The sequence below is a fragment of the Panulirus ornatus genome, chromosome 9, assembly GCF_036320965.1.
Source record: "Panulirus ornatus isolate Po-2019 chromosome 9, ASM3632096v1, whole genome shotgun sequence".
NCBI lineage: Eukaryota > Metazoa > Arthropoda > Malacostraca > Decapoda > Palinuridae > Panulirus > Panulirus ornatus.
This window is the reverse complement of record NC_092232.1, coordinates 29,877,358-29,894,881: the sequence shown is the minus strand read 5'-3', so window position 1 is coordinate 29,894,881 and position 17,524 is coordinate 29,877,358. Positions and strand designations below refer to the sequence as shown.

At 40.1% G+C, this 17,524-nt stretch overlaps 1 protein-coding gene across 15 annotated transcripts in view; it reads left to right on the top strand.

The window, feature by feature from the left end:
* Positions 1-17,524, top strand: part of phtf (putative homeodomain transcription factor) — a 260,330-nt gene that overhangs the window by 54,248 nt on the left and 188,558 nt on the right. For 14 of the 15 annotated variants that reach the window (XM_071664936.1, XM_071664929.1, XM_071664942.1 and 11 more), the window contains one exon: positions 3,748-3,934. In XM_071664936.1, the coding sequence (XP_071521037.1) occupies positions 3,748-3,934 (187 nt within the window). Of the gene's footprint in view, positions 1-3,747; positions 3,935-17,524 lie in introns of those variants that run through there. The other variant, XM_071664945.1, reaches the window with a different exon arrangement.

Genomic DNA, 17,524 nt, shown 5'->3' with positions numbered 1-17,524 from the left:
TTGAGTGAAAGCAGAAAGTTTACTAAATTGTGCTTTGAATATGGGTGGAGAAAGACTGAAAGAGGTGAGAGAATATAAGTATTTAGAAATTGTCTTGGGTAAGTTTGGTGATATGGAAGGAGATATAATGGAGAGAGCATTGCAGGGTAGAAGAGTCACTGGGTCCCTTAATAGAATAATGAAGGGTTAAGGTGTAAGTATGGAAGTGAAGAGAGGATTAACCAACATCCAAATCCTCCCAACCCTGACCATTGCAGCCAAAATGGATGTGGAATGAGTCACAGAGGTCAAGAGTCTAGGCTCTGGAAATGAGCTATATGAGAAGAGCATGTGGTTTGACTAGATGGAATGAAGAAAAAAATGGAGGGGTGTATGAGATGTATGGTATGATAGGGAATGCAAAGGAAATGAATTGTGGAGTGGTAGAGTGGATGAAACATTATACTTTGAGATGGTTTGGGCAGTTGGAAAGAATGCAGGACTGGGAGTTTACGAGGAGAGTGTATGATAGTACAAATAAGAAGGTGGGTGTGAGAGGAGGCCACTTGTGACAAGGGCAAATAAAATGGAAGAATACTGGAGGGAGAGAAATGTTGGAAGAATGAGTGGAATGGTGTATGTGAGGAAGGTATGCAAGGACAGGAATAAGTGGAGACTTTTGCTGTGGCAACCCCTTGAGGGAACTTTCTAGAAGGAATGGGCATCAAAGATATAGGTATAGATGGAATTATATCTTTTCATTTCTTATTGTAATTTATAGGTTTTGACATAAGCACAAAATTATTCTACTTTAAACATCATCTGAATGTTGTATTAAACAATTAACCAGTGTTTCAGGATTGCAACTCAGAGGGTCAGTTAGAAAATTTAGAAAAGTTAAGTATATTTATTTATTTATTTTATTTTATTCTGCTTTGTCGCTGTCTCCCGCGTTAGCGAGGTAGCGCAAGGAAACAGACGAAAGAATGGCCCAACCCACCCACATACACATGTATATACATACATGTCCACACACACAAATATACATACCTATACATCTCAATGTATACATATATATACACACACAGACATATACATATATACACATGTACATAATTCATACTGTCTACCTTTATTTATTCCCATCGCCACCTCACCACACATGGAATAACAACCCCTCCCCCCTCATGTGTGCGAGGTAGCGCTAGGAAAAGACAACAAAGGCCCCATTCGTTCACACTCAGTCTTTAGCTGTCATGTAATAATGCACCGAAACCACAGCTCCCTTTCCACATTCAGGCCCCACAGAACTTTCCATGGTTTAACCCCAGACGCTTCACATGCCCTGGTTCAATCCATTGTCAGCACGTCGACCCCAGTATACCACATTGTTCCAATTTACTTTATTCCTTGCACGCCTTTCACCCTCCTGCATGTTCAGGCCCTGATCACTCAAAATCTTTTTCACTCCATCTTTCCACCTACAATTTGGTCTCCCACTTCTCGTTCCCTCCACCTCTGACACATATATCCTCTTGGTCAATCTTTCCTCACTCATTCTCTCCATGTGACCAAACCATTTCAAAACACCCTTTTCTGCTCTCTCAACCACACTTTTTATTTGCACACATCTCTCTTACCCTTACATTACTTACTCGATCAAACAACCTCACACCACATATTGTCCTCAAACATCTCATTTCCAGCACAGCCACCCTCCTGAGCACAACTCTATCCATAGCCCACACCTCGCAACCATACAACATTGTTGGAACCACTGTTCCTTCAAACATACCCATCTTTGCTTTCCGAGATAATGTTCTCGACTTCCAAACATTCTTCAAGGCTCCCAGAATTTTCGCCCCCTCCCCCACCCTATGTCTCATAATAAGGTGGCAAGCAGCTTTTATTTTCTTTTTCAATATAATCTCCATTGACCACAGTGCACTTGCTCCATTTATCCCTCAAGCTCCTGATGCTTATCTTATCTTGTGGAAGTCTACTAGCTGCTGGTCTTACCAGGCTTCAGAATCTTCTGTAAAGTCTTCATCATTCTCACAGTGGCAGTGCCATAGATGGGACCTCAAGTGTTGAAAATGATAGCCACCCTAGGCACTGGTCTTGGCTGGAAGATATGGTTGAGTTGCTTGAAATCACAAGCACATATAGCAGCTTCTGCATTTTGCGCCAAGTGGACTGGCACATTGTTATGGGGCAGGAACACACCTTTGTTCAACATCTGCTTCAGTTTCTCGTGAATGTAATTATGCTATTTTTGATTCCAGCCTGTATAATAGACACATGATTATTGGTTTACATGGCATATTTTCAGTCAGTAGAATCCTTTTAGCCTCCCTGAAAATTGAGGTCATGATATTGGTGGCTAAGGTTTGCATTTGGAACTTCCTGGGTTGGAGAAATCCAGAGTTTCCAAAGCATGGATTACAACCCAGATTTATTGTACTAGTGGTGGATTCAGGCCTTTTCCCCATGCAGTCACATGTACTCTAACTGCAGTGTTTGTAGAGACTCCCTCTTAATATTCCTACTACCTACTTCTACCTAATACTCCTGCCAAATGTTCCTACCAACTACTTAATGTTTCTACCTAATGCTCCTTTCTACTCCTACCTTTTGCACCTCTCATTTTGCCTAAAGGAAGGGGTAGTGCAGGGCTCACCGCAGGAAAATCTAGAGTTGCAAAGAATGAACTCTGCGAGTTAAGTGTTGTCAAGTGTTATTTTTGATAGAGAGAGATTGTATGTTTGGAGACAGAATGTCAGTAGTCCACGTGTGGGTGAGACAAAAAACAGACAGCTACCTGGGTTAGAGGAGTGCAACTTAACCACCACTAAGAGCTGGGTCAAAGTGCAACAATAAATAACCTTCACAATACCCAAGTTGGTAGTGCTGGTAATATACCTCCCTGGTCGCTCGCTACCTTTCATCTACTGCTTGAGCTGGAATGTTTTCTTAGAGCATTCGCTGTTGTAGTCTTTCATAATTTAGCATTAGATAATTCTTACTTAACCTAGTTTTTGGTACTTTCGTCATGCTTGTTTGTTCTTTGTCAGAGATGAAAACTTTAAGCTCACCAATTTATAGTACAAAATATATGTGCACAAAGCTGCAGGGGTGCAAAAACTAATATTGCACAGCCAGCAAATGTAGATGGATATCTTTAGCCTAGACACCTTCTTTGGCTGAGAACTTTTTGATAACTTGTGAATGTTGAAGTTCAAGTTTCAGTCTAAAACAACAAATAATTCCGTATTACTGAAATTAACCAAATAATATTAAAAAGTTTATCTTCATAACATCTTTTTCTTTCTTTCAAACTATTCGCCATTTCCCGCGTTAGCAAGGTAGCATTAAGAACAGAGGACTGGGCCTCTGAGGGAATATCCTCACCTGGCCCCCTTTTCTGTTCCTTCTTTTGGAAAATTAAAAAAAAAAAAAAGAATGAGGGGAGGATTTCCAGCCCCCCGCTCCCTCCCCTTTTAGTTGCCTTCTATGATACGCAGGGAATACGTGGGAAGTATTCTTTCTCCCCTATCCCCAGGGATAACATATAGAAAACAAAACTCAGTCATATCAACATTGTTGGCAAAACTTTGTAACTGCCCTCTAATATTGAAGAGGTGGTAAGGGGCCCAGTTTTTTCTTTGCAGTTGACAGAAAAGGTACCACAAGTACCATCTTGCTAAAAGAAAAGACTTTTTCAATATGAGTATTGTTTACGGTAGATATGTAATGATCAATCCCCAGGATGTACCAGTATCTGAAGTGCTACTACCAGTAGTTGTCCTCATGGTGCTGAGTGTGATCCACTCCCAGATTGTGTGCACACGTCATAGTGGAACATCTTCTCCAAGCCACACCAGCAGACATTTGGGAGTTCGTCCTAGCAGAAGAACAAGACCATTACGTCGAAGTGCCTCACAATCTGGAAGAGGTGAATGCAAGAATTGTGATTTTCTGTTTTTCCAGTATCTTTTTTTTGGCATGAATTTTGTGAAAATGTGTGATATGAAGGTAACCTTCATCAGTTTCTGTTGTATCTGATGATGGTATGTTTTAGTTCTTACTTATTAAAATCTTTTTTCCCTTGTGCATACCTCCAAAGTTAATTTTCCTTTGTTGAAAATATATGATCTTATTTCTATTTTGCAGAAACTTGCTTTGTTCATGTAATTTTTATTTAGTGTGTACAGTCCAACAAATTTTTAGCCCTTCAACTACTCCCTGTCATATGATGCTCCCACATGAAATTGCCCCTTGTGACTTATGATGTTTAAAATGTCCTCATCCTCATTGCAAATCCCAGTTGAAATATGACTTCACCAGTGACTCATGAATGTTTAAGTAGCCCCCTTGTTAAAACTAGCAAAAATTCTACTCTCTTCAGTTACCCATAGATCATCATGGAAAAAACACATGCATCACTAACCTTGTGATGCCATATGTAAGTGTCCACTGATTAGTAAACTATTTGTATGTTTGCTCATGTTGTACATAAGCAACATTCTGTCTATGATGATATCAAATGTACGGTGTGAATCACATTTGTAAAGCCCTCTGCAAGTCACATCTTTACACACACAAGATGAATTGGCTATGCTGCCTGCCTACCTTTTTCCCATGAGGCACATGCTTTGACATCTTGCGGTGCCCCACATAAGACCCGCTGATCAGAAGATCAGTGAAGTATTCATACATTTTCTATTGATGTACAAAGATAAATTTGTGCCTCGGTAAACATTAAGTGAAATTCCATAAAACGTGTCGTATCACCAAATGATCGACCTTTCCATCCACACACCCGTATTTCCTGAAGTGTGTATTGTTGTGATTCCTGTAAATGTGGTTCATAGGTAAAGGGTAAACATTGCTCTAACTCTTGAAAGTCATGAGATGATTGTGTTGCAACTCATATGGCTATTAGATTTAGTGTAAATAAAGACACTGTCAGGTATAAAGAACTAAAGATTTTCTCATACACCAGGGCCTCGAGTTGCAGTGCTTCAAATTGCAACATTTTGGACTTACAACACTAGAGTCAGGATATGTTGTATTGACATATAACACTCTATGCTTCAAATTGAAACATTGGAGAAATTATAAGTTGGCTGAAGGAGCCAAACAGGGAGTGATCATCCTCCTCAAAGGCTCAGGCTAGGGTGTCAGTTTGTGTGGTTGTAACCAAGATCAGAAGATAGGAGAGATGCATAGTATGTTTGAGGAAAGAAACCTGGATGTTCTGGCTCTGAGTGAAACAAAGCTCAAGGATAAAAGGGAAGAATGGTATGAAAATGTCTTAGGAGTTAAGTCTGAGGATGGTGAGAGGACAATAGCTAAGGAGGGAGTAGCACTTCTCATAATGCAGTTGTGGTAGTGTGTGAAGGAGTGTAAGAAAGTAAATTCTAGACTGATGGTAGAAATGAAAGTAGTGTTGCAGTGTTGGTTCGCTTTCCCTCTTCTGTAGGTATTACTTTGGTTTTTGTTCCTGAAAGCTGGCTGCTTGTGTATCCACACCACTGGCTAGACCATATAATACTCAGCAAGTTGCTGCAGCACATGATTATTGTGTGACCATCGGCAATTCAAGGGTGGGCCATTTTGATAATTGTTTCTTTCCCTACACCTCGAAACTTTGGAGCTCTCTACATTCTCATGCCTTTCCCAATAACTATGACCTTGGAACATTTTAAAAACAGGTTTTTCACTTCCTCCAAAGTTTGCAAATACTTTCGCTTGTCTCACTTTCATAATTCTCTCTATATTTCAATTAAGGCATGGCCCTGTTGTGGACTTTTGTCTGTGACTGGAGCCTTCAACATGAAAAAATGAAAAAAAAAAGAATTGATGTATATGCACCTGACCATAAGAAGAAAGATCATGTTAGGCAAGTGTTTTGAGAGCAACAGATTGAGTGTATCAGCAGCGATGATGTAAGAGAGCAGATGTTAGTGATGGGTGATTTGTATGCAAAGGTGCGTAATCTGGCATTGGGGTATATTTTGGGGAAATGGTGAACAGCTTGTGAAGTTGTGTGCTGAAAAATAGAAGAGATGATATGCAGGTGTTTTTGTATTATATGTAAATTGATAGACGTGTAAAAGAGAGACTTTTGGATGTAAATGTGCTAAGAGAGGCAGCTGGTGGGATGTTTGATCACTGTCTTGTGAAGGTGAGGTTGAAGATTTGCAGAGGTTTTTGGAAAAGGGAAAACAATGTCAGTGAGAAGAGAATGTTGAGAGCGAGTAAACTTGGAAAAGAGAATTGTGTGAAGAAATACCAGGAGAGATTAAGTATATAATAGCAGAAGGTGAGAGTAAATGAAGCAGGGGGAGTAGGTGAGGTATGGGAGGTACTTCAGGAAACATTGCTGGTGTATGCGAGAGATGCATGTGGCGTGCGAAAGGTGGGAAGTGAGCAGATTGGAAAGAGTAGTAGGTGGTGGGATGAAGAAGTAAAGTTGCTTGTGAAAGAGAAAGTGAGGCATTTAAGTGGTACATATGAGGAAGGAGTGCAAATGACTTGGGATGTATAAAAGAAAGCAAAACTAAGTCAAGAGGATGGTACAGGGGTTGAAAAAGATGGCAAATGAGAGTTGGGATGAGCAAGCATCAACTAACTTTAGTGAGAATAAGATGATGTTTTGGAAGGAGGTTGATAATTTGTGAAAAACAAGAGAACAAATAGGAACATAAGGGGGGGGGGTCTACTTGTGGATAGGGAGCAGTAGTTTCGGTACATTTTACATGACAGTGAGAGAATAGATGTGAATGGATGCAGCCTCTCTTCCTCTGTCTCAGCCACTACCTTGCTAATGTGGGAAATAGTGACCAAGTGCGAAAAAATTTGAGTTTCAAAAGATTTTTTTCTTCGATACAATGTATCACTATAATTTGAGGTATTTGGACCTCCATGGTGTGGCAGTTATCATTCCTGATCATGACACGTGTATGGGCTCCTTAGTGTTGAGTGCATACGTTTAAATCCTGGTTGCAGCAGTCTGTCCACAGTCAACCCAGCTGTTCATCCACCTGTAGGGTTGGTTGATGAAATGTTACCTAGTTCAGGCATGGGTATTATACATATTTTCATACCTGATAGCCATTTCCCATGTTAGCAGGGTAGCGCAAGGAAGAGATGAAGAAAGGTCACTTCCGCTTACATCCATTCTCCATCTGTTACATGTAATGCATTGAAACTACAGCTCCCTATCCACAACCAGGCCCTACAGACGTGTTCATGATTTACCATGGACACTTCACCTACCATGGAGCAGTCCATTAATGCATAATGACCCCAGTACACCACATCATTCTAGTTCACTCTTATCGTATGCATGCCTTCCTCCTTCCTGCATGTCCAGGCCCCACTTGCTCAAAATCTTTTTCACTCCATCCTTGCGTCTTCAATTTTATCCCCAGGTTATCCTTGTTCCCACCACTTCTTACACTTGTATTCTCTTTGTCAGCCTTTCCTCTTTCATTTTCTCTGTATGTTCCAACCAGTTTAGCACAACTCTTCAGCTTTCTCATCCATACCTTGTTTATTACCAAACATCTCTCTTGCCCTTTCATTACTTACTCGATCAGACCACGTAACACCACATGTTGTCCTTCACCATTTCATTTCTAACACATCCACCCTTCTATGCACAGCATTATCCATTTCCCATGCCTCACTTCCATATAATATTGTTAGGACTACTATTCCTTCAAGTGTACCCACTTTTGCCCTCTCAGATAATGATCTTTCCTTTCACACATTCTCAATGCTCCCAGCAGCTTTGCCCCCTTCCCCCACCCTGTGGCTCACTTCCACTTGCATGATTCCATTTACTGCCATGTCCACTCCCAGGTATCTAAACCACTTCATTTCCTCCATTTTTTTCCATTCAAACTTACACCCCAACTAACCTGTCTCTCAACCCTGCGTAATCTAATATCCTTGCATTTATTCACACGTTGACACTCAACTTTCTCCTTTCACATGCTCCTCTAAAATCAGAGTCCAGCCTGTGCAGTCTTCACTTGAATCTGCCACCAGCGCTATATTAGCAAACAAAAACTGACTCATTTTCCAGGCCCTTTCATCTCCTTCAAACTGCATACTCACCCCTCACTCCAAGACTCTTGCAGTTACCTCCCTCACCACCCTATTTCCATAAATAAGTTGAACAATCATGGTGACATCACACACCCCTGCTGCAGACTCGCTTTCACTTGGAACCTTCCACTCTCCTTTCTTTCTACATGTACTCAAGCCTTCCATTGTATATTCCTAAGACCATCCACAAAGCATCTCTATCATCCCAATCATATGCCCTCTCCAGATCCATAAATATCATACAAATCCATTTGTTTTTCCAATTGCTTCTTTCACACATTTTTTAAAGCAAACATCTGATTCACATACCATCTACCGTGTCTGAAACCCCACTGCTCCTCCCAAGTCTGATGCTCTGTATGTGCCTTTACCCTCTCAATCGATACCCTTCCATACAACTTTACAGTTATACTTGACAAACTTGTACCTCTGTAGTTTAAACACTCACCTTTATCCCTTTTGCCTTTATACAATGGCACTATACATGCATTCCGCCAATACTCAGGCACTTCATTGTGATCTATACATATGATGAAACTCTTTACCAACCTTGAACAGTACAATCACCTCCTTTCTTGACAAATTCAGATGCAATACCACCCACTCCAGCTGGCTTGCAACATTTCATCTTGCATAAGGCTTTCATCACATCTTCTTTCATCACCAAAACACTCTCCATAACAAGAGCTCTCACTTTACATACCACCCTGACCCAAATCCCTACATCTGCCACTCTACCATCATAGTTAAGATATTTCACAGTCCTTCAGAATACTTACTCCATCTCCTCTTCACTTCATCACTACCTGTTATCACTTCCTCTTTTGACCTCTTCACTGATATTCCCATTTGTTCTCTTGTCTTTTGCACATTATTTACCTCCTTCCAAAGCATATGCTTATTTTCCTTAAAGTTTACTGATTCTCACTCTCCCAAACTCTCATTTGTCCTGTGTTTCAGCCTCTGCACCTTCCTCTTGACCTCCGGCAGCTTTTTCTTGTACACTCCTCAATCAATTGTACTTCTTTTCTGAGTATTGCCCAAACACCTCTCTTTTCTATTTTACTTGCAGATTTATTTCCTCATCTCACCACTTACTACCCTTTTTGATCAGCCTGCCCCAACCTTTCATATGCCAGATGCCATTCCCCATCTCCTCACCTTGCTTCATTTATTCTCACCTTTTGCCATTCTACTCTCAATATCTCCTGGCATTTCTTCATACAGTATATTGGTATGTTGTAGGGAGAATAAGATGTTTTGGGATGAGTTTACAATAAGCAAAATACAAAAGATCAAATGGGAACATTAGTGAAAGGGGCTAAAGGGGAAGGGGTAATAGGTAGTGATGAAGTTGGGAGGATGGAGTGAGTATTTTGAAGGACAGTGGAACGTTTTTGATGAAAGGGTAGCATATTTAGGGTGTTTGTGTTGGGTTGACAATGCAAAGTGAGAGAGAGGGAGAGTGGTTTGATGAAGAGTGAAGAGGTAGCAAAACTCTTACATAAATTGACATGTGGCAAGGTGGCTTGAGTGGTTGTTATAGTCAGTAAATTTCTTGAAAAAGGTGGTAACTATGTTGTTGGTTGTTTAAGTAGGATTTTTGATTTATATGTAGATCATTGTCAGATGCCTGAGGAATGGCAGAATGCATGTATATTGCCATTACACAGAGGCAAGGGGGATAAAGGATAGTGTTCAGACCACAAGTTTGTTGAATGTCCCAAGTAAATTGTATGGGGGAGTAGTAATATAAATGGTGAAGGCAAGCAAAGAGCATCATTTTAGGGAGGAACATTGTGATTTCAGAAGTGGCAGAGTATATGTGGATCAGGTTTTTGCTTTAAAAAATGTGGGTAAGGAATACTAGGAGAAATAGAAGGATCTAAATGTGGTACTTATGGCTCTGGAGAAAGAATATGATAAGGTTGATAGAGATGCCTTGTGGAAAGTCTTAAGTATATATGGTGTAGGGAGGAAAGTCATTAGAATCAGCAGATTTTTTCATCAAAGGTGTAAGGTATGTGTACGAGAAGGAAGATAGGAGAGTTAATGATTCCAAGTGAAGGTTGGCTTTCAGTAGGGGTGTGTGATGTCACTGTGGCTGTTTAATTTTGCTAATAGATGAGATGGTGAAAGAGGTAAATGTGAGAATCTTGGAGAGAGGCGAGTATGCAATCTGTAGGGGATCAGGGAGCCTGGGAAGTGAATCAGTTGTTTGCTGATGATACAGGACTGGTGGCAAATTCAAGTAAATAACTGCAGAAGTTGGTGACTGAGTTTGGAAATTTGCAAGGAGGAAGGTGAATAAATAAATGTGAATAAAAGCAGGGTTATTAAATTTAGAAGAGTTGATGGACAATTTAGATGGGGTGTGAGTTTCTGTTTATATCTCTGATGCCTCTTCCCAACTGAAGCTCCCTCAAGGGGGCGGTCACAGCAATAGAGTCTCCATAACTAGTGAGCTTCATTGCCACTTCTTATCCTTTAGTGCCTCACTCCTAACTGGCCACTGGCAGAGAGCAACTCCAGTGCAGTATTTATGGAGCCTTCTACCTAATGTTCCTTCTGACTACTTCTACCTGATAATTCTACCTAATGCTCATGCGTAATTATTCCTCCCTACTACTTGTAACTCCTACTTCTACCATTTTGCCAAAAGGCAGGGCTAGCTCATAGTGCTCACTGCAGCAGAGTATAGAGTTAGAAAGAATGAGCTGTGTGAGTTACGTGTTGTCAGGTATTATGTATGACAAGGAGAGATTGTATGTTAGTGGCCAGAATGCCAGTTGTCCACATGTAGGTGAGGCAGAAGGAAAAGACTGCTACCTAGGTCAAAGGAGTACAACTTGACAACCACTAAAATGCTGGATCACTAAGCAGCAGTATCTTCCCCCTGATACCCAGGGGGGTAGGACTGGTGATATACCTCCCTGGTTGTTGGAGAAAAATTGGAGTAAGTGAAGTGTTTTAGATGCCTGACAGTGGACATGTCAGCAGATGGAACGATGGAAATAAAAGTTAGTCATAGAGTGGGTGAGGCGGTGCAGGTTTTGGGAGCATTGAGGGATATATGGAAAGGAAGTTCATTATTTGGAGGGGCAAACTGGGTATGTTTTAAGGTATTGTGGTCCCAACAATTTTATATGGACCCGAGACATATAGATAAGGCTGTGTTGGAAATTAAATGTTTGAGGACAATATGCAGTGTGAGATGGTTTTATCAAGTTAGTAATAAACTGGTAAGAAAGGTGTGTAGTAATGAAGAGAGTGTGGTTAAGTGAGCTGAAATTGTTTGGACATATGGAGAAAATGAGTGAGAAAAGGTTAACAAAGAGGAGCAAGTAGGAGAAAAATTAGAGAGGGAAGGATGGAGTGGAAAAGACTGGGGCCTGAAAGGTGTGGATGGGATAGATTTGTATGTGGTATATATGAATCTAGAGAAAGCCTAAATAGGATTAATGAATATGCCATGTGGCAGGTCGTATATGAGGGAGAAAAACTACTGAAAGCAGTGAGAAGTTATTATTAAGAGTGTGAGGTGTATATGTGAGTAAGAAGAGAGGAGGGTGAGTCGTTCCAGGTCAAGGTTGATATTTGGCAGGGGTGTGTGTTGTCACCATGGCTGTTTAATTTGTTTGTTATTGAGTGGTGAAGGAGATAAATGCAAAGGTCATGGAGAGAGACAGGTATGCTGTCTGTAGGGAGTGAGGGGTGCCTGGGAATGAGTCGGTTGTTGTATGCTTAAGGCACAGTAATGGTGGTAGATTCAAGTGAGAAGCTGCAAAAGTTGATGTCTGAGTTTGGGGGAGTATGTGAAATGATTGAGTTCAGAGTAAATGTGAAGAAAAGCAAAGTTATTAGATTTAGCAGGGAAGAAGGACAGGTTATTTGGGGTATGAGTTTGAATGGAGAAAATTTAGAAGAAGTGGTGTTTTAGATACCAGGGAGTAGACTCATTAGTGAGTGGAACCATGGAAGCAGAGTTGAGTCATAAAGCAGGTGAGGAGGCAAAGGTTTTGGGAGCATTGAGGACTATGTGGAAAGAGAGTTCATTATCTGGGGGGTTGAAAATTGGTTTGCTTGAAGTTATAATAGTCTCAATAATGTTTTATGGCCTCAAAGCATTGGCACTTGATGAGGATGTGCAGAGGGTGGATGTGTTGGAACTAAAATTTTTAAGAACAGTATGTGGTGAGAGATGGTTTGATCAAGTAATAAAAGGGTAAAATAGAGTTGGTAATAAGAAGAGTATGGTTGACAGAGCTGAAGAGGGTGTACTGAAATGGTATGGATATAGGGAAGGAATGAGTGAGAAGTTGACAAAGAGGATATATGTGTCAAATGGAGGGGGCAAGGAGAGGGAGTAGACCAAATTGGAGATGGAAGGATGGATTGAAAAAGATTTTGAGTACTCAGTGCCTGAACAGGCAGAAGGGTGAAAGGCATGCACAGGATAGACTGAATTGGGGTAATTTGGTGTATAGGGAGCAACCTGCTGTAGATGGACAGAACCAGGGAATATGAAGTGTTCAGGGAAAACCTTGGAAAGGTCTGTGGGGTCTGGTTGTGGTAGGGGGCTATGGTTTCAGTGGATTCTTCATGACATATAGAGAATAGATGTGCATGAATGCACCTATATTTGTATATACCTGGCACTTTATGGGTTGCAACTATATAATCAATTCTTATTGAATTCTTTTCCCAAGAGTCCTACTGTATTTATGAAGCTCTTGCAGCACTTATGAAGCTGAAAAGTCCATTTGGTCTGGACCAAGGTATGAAGTGTTGGGATGTTGTGTGTGCATATATGTGCAGAGAGTGCAGTGCAGCTGAGTAATAAGTGCTCAGTTTCTTCTTAATGGTAGTTGCAGCATGGGCATGAAGGGTCTTAAGATTTGTTGAAATGGTGTTGATAGTGTTGTAGAGATGGTGAATATGACTCGAGTTTGTTTTGGGACTGTGGTTTCTTATTCCTGCCTAATGATGCAGCTTCTTTTTTGACCTCCCATGTGGTTTAGTGTCAAATGCTTTCTGACAGTGCAGATACAGACAGTCCACCGAGTCTTCCCTTTTGTCCTGGACTGAAACTCTCTCATGGAACTCTTAAGAGGTTAGTTACACATGACCTTCTTTCCCTAGAATCATTCTGTCCCTCTCTTGGGAAATTTTTCCTCCATGGAAGCAATGTACTTGGTTTCTAGTAATCTTTTCCAGAGCCTTACACAATCCACTCATTAGTGAGACCAGTCAGTTGTTCAACCCCTGTTCTCGGTCTCTTTTCTTATATATAGGTATAACATTTGTCCCTTTTGTGTTCCCTCAGCCCTTTGCCTCTCTTTAGGGACATCTTGAACAGTAATTCAAGTGGTTTATTTAGCATATCTGCACACATCTTTTGCAGATATAGTGAAATTTTCTCAGGACCACGAGCCTTGTATGGTTCAAGTCCTTCTATTTTTTGTATGAATGTCTTATCTAGATGTCTCATTGATTTACAGAACCTCTCCCCATTTCTTCTCACTGATGTTGGAGCTACTGTGTCTTTCACTGTGAAAACACTTTTGAACTTGTTTTTCATTTCCAAACATATTCATACATCTTCCTCTACAATTTTTCCCCTCTGAATCCCTTAGCTTGATTAGCTGTGACTTAACTGATAATTGACTCCTGATGAATCTGTGGAAATATTTTTGTTCCTTCACCTGCCCTGTCCACAATATTCTTTTCAGTTTCTTTGTTCCTCTTTCTTATGCTGCTACACTAATTCCATGCTCTCTTTACATTGCAAATGCTGGCTGTCTGGTGTCCCATCTATATCTTTGTTACTGCACATCTCAAAGCTCCTTTGCTTTATGACATTTTATCCTAAACCATTCTTTCATTTTTTGTACCATTCCTTCTGTATTTAAGGCTTCAGATACCCATGCCTCTACTCCTTCATTTTAGATATCACAGAACCTCTCATCATGTACTATTGGTTCTTGGCAGCTGAACTTCATTCCCCAGTCTAGATTACCATAGAAATTGTTATGGTTTGTGTAGTTTCCAATGTTGTATATCCATTTATGTCATGTCTCACCTCTGCTCTTTTAATGTCCTCTTTTGCCATATTACCGAACTTGACCATTACATGATCACTTCATCCAACTGGTGTATCATATATCCTCAATATCCATGCTAGTATGTGTGAAGATAAGATGTAGCAATGTTGGTGTATCAGTCCCTCAGTTGTAAGTGTGTTCCCTGGCATGTTGGTGTAAAAATTTTTCTCATGAAACAGATGTCTCCATGACTTCCTGTCATCATGCAATTTTTGATACGGAGTACTTTACCATTTCTAAGTGAGAGTTTCACTGCATCATGTACCATCCTGATTATTCCTTCATTTTTGTCTTTATATATTTGATCTGGATCATTGCAATTCTTTGGAGTGTTATATGATATTAAACCACTATGCTCTTCTTCCCTACAGTTACTCCTTCCATTATGTATTGTCTGAAAAGGCCATCTTTCTCATTTCTTGAAACTTCAGTCAATCTTCTATTAAGAGGGGTAATCCTCCCCCTCCTTGACTTTCTTGCTATCATGCACCCCTCTAGACAGAACAGATGAGAACTTATCTCTTTGGTAAGCTTTGTTCCCATCTCTTTGGCAAGCTTAGTTCCCACAACTCCAACAATATCAGATATACTTTTCCTTACACTGTTCTTGAATTCCATCTGTTAATCCATCAACATTTGAATACATTACTTTTGGTCTGACATTACCATCTCATCACACTCCTGCCCTCTTTACATTGCTAGCATGGCTACTCCATCCTCTTGCTACATGTGATGTCTCCATTTTTTGTCTCTTGACTCTACTCAAAGCTTTTCTCCTCTCCTTTTAATTTTTTTTGTCACCTTTGATGAATATCCCACTGAATTCCACCATGCCTTAAAGAGTTAGCTTTTTTAAGTACATCCAGGTTTGATGACTCCCAAGACAAACTTAACAATGACTGGCCACCTCCTTATATCTTGGCTATAATCACAAGTTTTTCTCTTTCTCTTATCATGAAAGTGTATCCGGCATTCCCATAGCCCCTAGCAATACATTAATACACAACACTTCTTCTCCCCTTCCTTACCTAGTGTATGATTTTCATTGAAGCCAAAAATAATCTGTGATTTACATCTGTCACACTCCTAATTTACTAATCTTTCTGCAATTGGTGCCGCCCTCTTTTCAGCTCATACCCTCAGTATAGAAGTGTAAATCTCTTTGTCCTTATCTTTCTCCATAATCTTTTGTTTTGCTGGCAAGCACTGGTTCTGCATCCTTGACTGCTTCATGTCTAACAATGCATGTTATTCTTTCAATTGCTTCACTGTATTTCCCATTTACTTCTGTTTCTGTTACCCCATGTCATTGTTCCTTTATCTGGTGCCAAAATTGCTCATCCTAAACTTACCTGTCATCTACTATACTCAGTCTGTCTGTATCTGTTAGTCCTGTTTTCTAACTGAACAGCTATTGATATTGATTCAGTAGATTCTGTATGTGCTCTTGTCCTAGCCTCTCTCCGAATAGCTGTCAGTATCACTTCTGCAATACCCTGCCCTTTATTGCCTTCAAATTATTTTGTATGCATTAAGTCCTTTCCTTTGACTGAACAACTTCTTTTACATTCTGTGAAAGCCCCTCAAACTTTTATTACTTTTTAATGGCTTTACCTTCTTTCCTCTCGTTTTGTATCTTTTAAATCCCTTCAATTGAATTGTATTTCTGTTCCTCTCTTGTCTTAGGACTACCTTCATGATCCTTGAAATGTTTCTTTAGTGTTTTAATTGTAGCTTTAGTTATACCTGGTAAGTCTTTGGGAGGTCTTGACCCCCACTACCCAAGCAAGGCCCAGGTTGTTAGATAAGGTTGTTGGTCGACCAAGCTCTTGGAAGCTGCAGCATGCAGTCCCTTATAGCTCGAATAGCCTGGCTGGGTTGGTACTCTATGCAGGTGTTTGTTTAGTGTACTCATATACTTCTGTGGTGTGCATCATATCTGTTTCTGATGGTAGTAGGCAAGGTGTTGAAGGGTTTTGGGCCTGAGATGTTTTATGGTGTTCTCTGTTTTGTGCATATTGCACCTTTGGATTTCAGAGGTAATATTCTTCCATGCTTTTTGTGCTTATAGAATGCTATTTGCAAATGTAAGTTGAAAACCATACTTTGGAATTGCCAATTATTGGAGATGATATACCCCTCCTGTCTGCATTCCAGGGATTATAGCCTTAGAGATTTCAGCTGTTCTCAGTAATTTAGTTCCTTCCACATCCATATAGGCTGTGAAAGATTCATAAACTCTTTCAGATTTTGCAATATCTCTTTCCTTGTAGTATAATGATAAAGTGCAGTAATATTCAAGTCATGAAAGAATTAATACCTTGAATAATATCATCATTGATTTTTTTCCCTGGTCTTGAAGGTCTGCAGGATCCATCCTACCATCCTTCTGCATGAAGCAACCATTTTTTGGTATGTTCACTGAAGGTTAGGTCATTAGACATTATCACTCTAAGGTCTTTCTTATTATTCAGTTCAGCTGGTTAATGATTGTCTTTCTGATTTTGATTTCTTCTTTTTCCTCATACGGAGAAGTTGAAATTTATGTGATTGAAAAGCATGTTGTTCTAAGTTGCCCATTTAAAGACTTTGTTTACATCTCTTGGTAGCCTTTCATTATCCTCTATTAATGATAATTTCATACTTATTCTTGTATCATCTGCAAAGGACAATGTGGAACTATGGCTTGTATTTGCATCAGTATTAGACATAAGAATGAAGAACAGGAGGGTGCGAGTACATTTCCTTGTTAGGCTTAGTTTTTACCATTGAGGCACTGGAGATAGATGGCATATTTACATGTTGTAATCTAATAGATAAAAGGTTTTGTATATCCATCTCCCAGTTTTTCTAGTCATATCTATCTTCGCATTTTATATGCTATGACACCATTGTCACATTTGTCAAATGCTTTTGCAAAGTCTGTACAAATCACGTCAGCATAGTCTTTGTTTTCCAGAGCTTCAACAGTCCTTTTGTATTGGGTAGGCAACTGAGAAAGGTAAGATAGTATGTGATGTTAATACTATCAGTTGACAGTTTTTGGGACTGCTTTGCTTCCACCTTTGTGGAATGGGGTGATCTAAGTCAGTTTTGGACTCTTGAAAATGATGCCAGAATCCAAGCCTTTTCTCCAGGGGATATTTGGTGATTCTGGTAGGGTTTTTTTGTATTTCTTAATGAAGGCTGAGTTCAGTGAGTTCAGGCCTGGGGCTGAGTGCACAGGCATACTTTCAATAGTCTTCTTGAAATCTTGTGTTGAGGTAGTGCTATCTATTATGGGCAGACTTAGGGATTACTGTTTAGGTAGTCTGTTGGGC